The sequence below is a fragment of the Selaginella moellendorffii genome, unplaced genomic scaffold (assembly GCF_000143415.4).
Source record: "Selaginella moellendorffii unplaced genomic scaffold, v1.0 SELMOscaffold_5, whole genome shotgun sequence".
NCBI classification, from domain to species: domain Eukaryota; kingdom Viridiplantae; phylum Streptophyta; class Lycopodiopsida; order Selaginellales; family Selaginellaceae; genus Selaginella; species Selaginella moellendorffii.
The window spans coordinates 1,475,512-1,477,104 of NW_003314266.1; the positions used below are offsets into that span (position 1 = coordinate 1,475,512).

Here is a 1,593-nt window from a genome sequence, read left to right on the forward strand (position 1 = left end):
TGAAACCCATAAAATGTAATATATTTGCAAGTTTTTTGATAAGTGGTTATGTTGATATGCCTCATCAATATTTACTATCTACCCAGTTTTTAATTTCGTCAAATAGAGAAGTATATTTATATTTAGGTGCTAATTGCAACTTAGGTTTATATAAAGGTAATACTAAATTATGGTTTCCAAAAACATTACTTAGTGGAAATAATTGCATTTTAAGACTACAAGAAGATGGAAATTTAGTTTTATATTCAGATCATAAAATTGTTGTTTGGGCCACAGAAACATATTGTACTGATTATAATTGTTATCAGGATGCATATTTAGTGGTTCAAAATAATTGCAATTTAGTTCTATATTTTGCGTATCAGAAAACATTTAGTACTCACCCTAAATTAAAACTTGCATGGGATTCAAAGACATTATGCTATTAAATATATTCAAATATATTTCATCATTCCCAAAATATTTCACTAAAAGAGTTCTGATACATTTTAAAGATAAGAAAAATGATATATATAATATGGATCATTACTAAGTAAATATGTAAGTTAACAAGGGTAAAAACAAAATATTTACCATCTATTATTTAGAGTCACAATTTTTTCCAAGCTTGTCTAGTAAACTAAAAAGAACTCTTTGTTTCTACTTGGGGCAGCTTGCATGCCTGGACTTCCTTCTGGAAATGCTTCTTCTTCACCTATTTGGTTTTATTCATTGAAATGACAGAAGTGAAAGATATTTGTATTAACTTATGGTGTAGAGCCAAAAAAAACTTTTGCTATATTCTTTATAGAATTTAGAATTTCATAACACCCCAACCCAATTGCGCCACATGACTACAAAACTGTAGAATTTCTTGTACCAATTGTACAATTTGTAGAATTTAATAGATAAATTTGATTGTAATTAAAGTTTTTATTGTAATTGTTGACATGAGCATAGAAACTCCACAACTCCCCATAGCAATTGATCTTGTTTACCTAACGCGAGAGTTGGGTCACGAAAGGCATTATTCTGAGTTCACGTCACAAACACTCCCCTGTTTTTCTTACAACGGTTTCTCATACACCAGTCTACATTTCTATACATCTAATAGAAAGCCCCATAAATGCAACTGGTGCAAGTCACAACATTGGAAGATTGGTAATCCAGCTCAAGGACTGGACAATATCTAATCCTTGATAGATCTATATGCCATATTAAATGTTATTTTTATTGTTATGCCTCAACATTGATCACGAAAAGGAAACGAGCTAGATGCCAAGAGTGAGTTCCAGCTCACAATATTTCTTACGGGCATGAAAGCAGATGTGCCTAGACGATATTTTCGTCATCGAAGTATATGCCCTTCTGTTACACTCGTAGCTCCTATCAGTTCCACAGAGAATCTCTTTTCCTCCATGATATGTTATTCGACACTTATTTAGAGAAGCAAAAGAGCTTTTTGTTTCTACTTGGGGCTGGCAGCGATTGCATCGTACATGGCTTGGATTTCCTTCTGGAAATGCTTTTTAGCTTGCGGCCGCTTCACCTGTTTGGTTCCATTGATTGAAATGGGAGAAGTGAGAGATTATTTTATGTTTTATTTCTACGTAC

The 1,593-nt window shown here is 32.6% G+C and overlaps 1 protein-coding gene across 1 annotated transcript in view; it reads right to left on the minus strand.

The window, feature by feature from the left end:
- Positions 1-1,447: 1,447 nt before the first annotated feature.
- Positions 1,448-1,593, minus strand: part of LOC9658782 (long chain acyl-CoA synthetase 6, peroxisomal) — a 3,658-nt gene continuing 3,512 nt past the window's right edge. The window contains exon 22 of the mRNA XM_002965096.2: positions 1,448-1,528. Coding sequence (XP_002965142.2) covers positions 1,448-1,528 — 81 coding nt within the window. The remainder of the gene's footprint in view (positions 1,529-1,593) is intronic.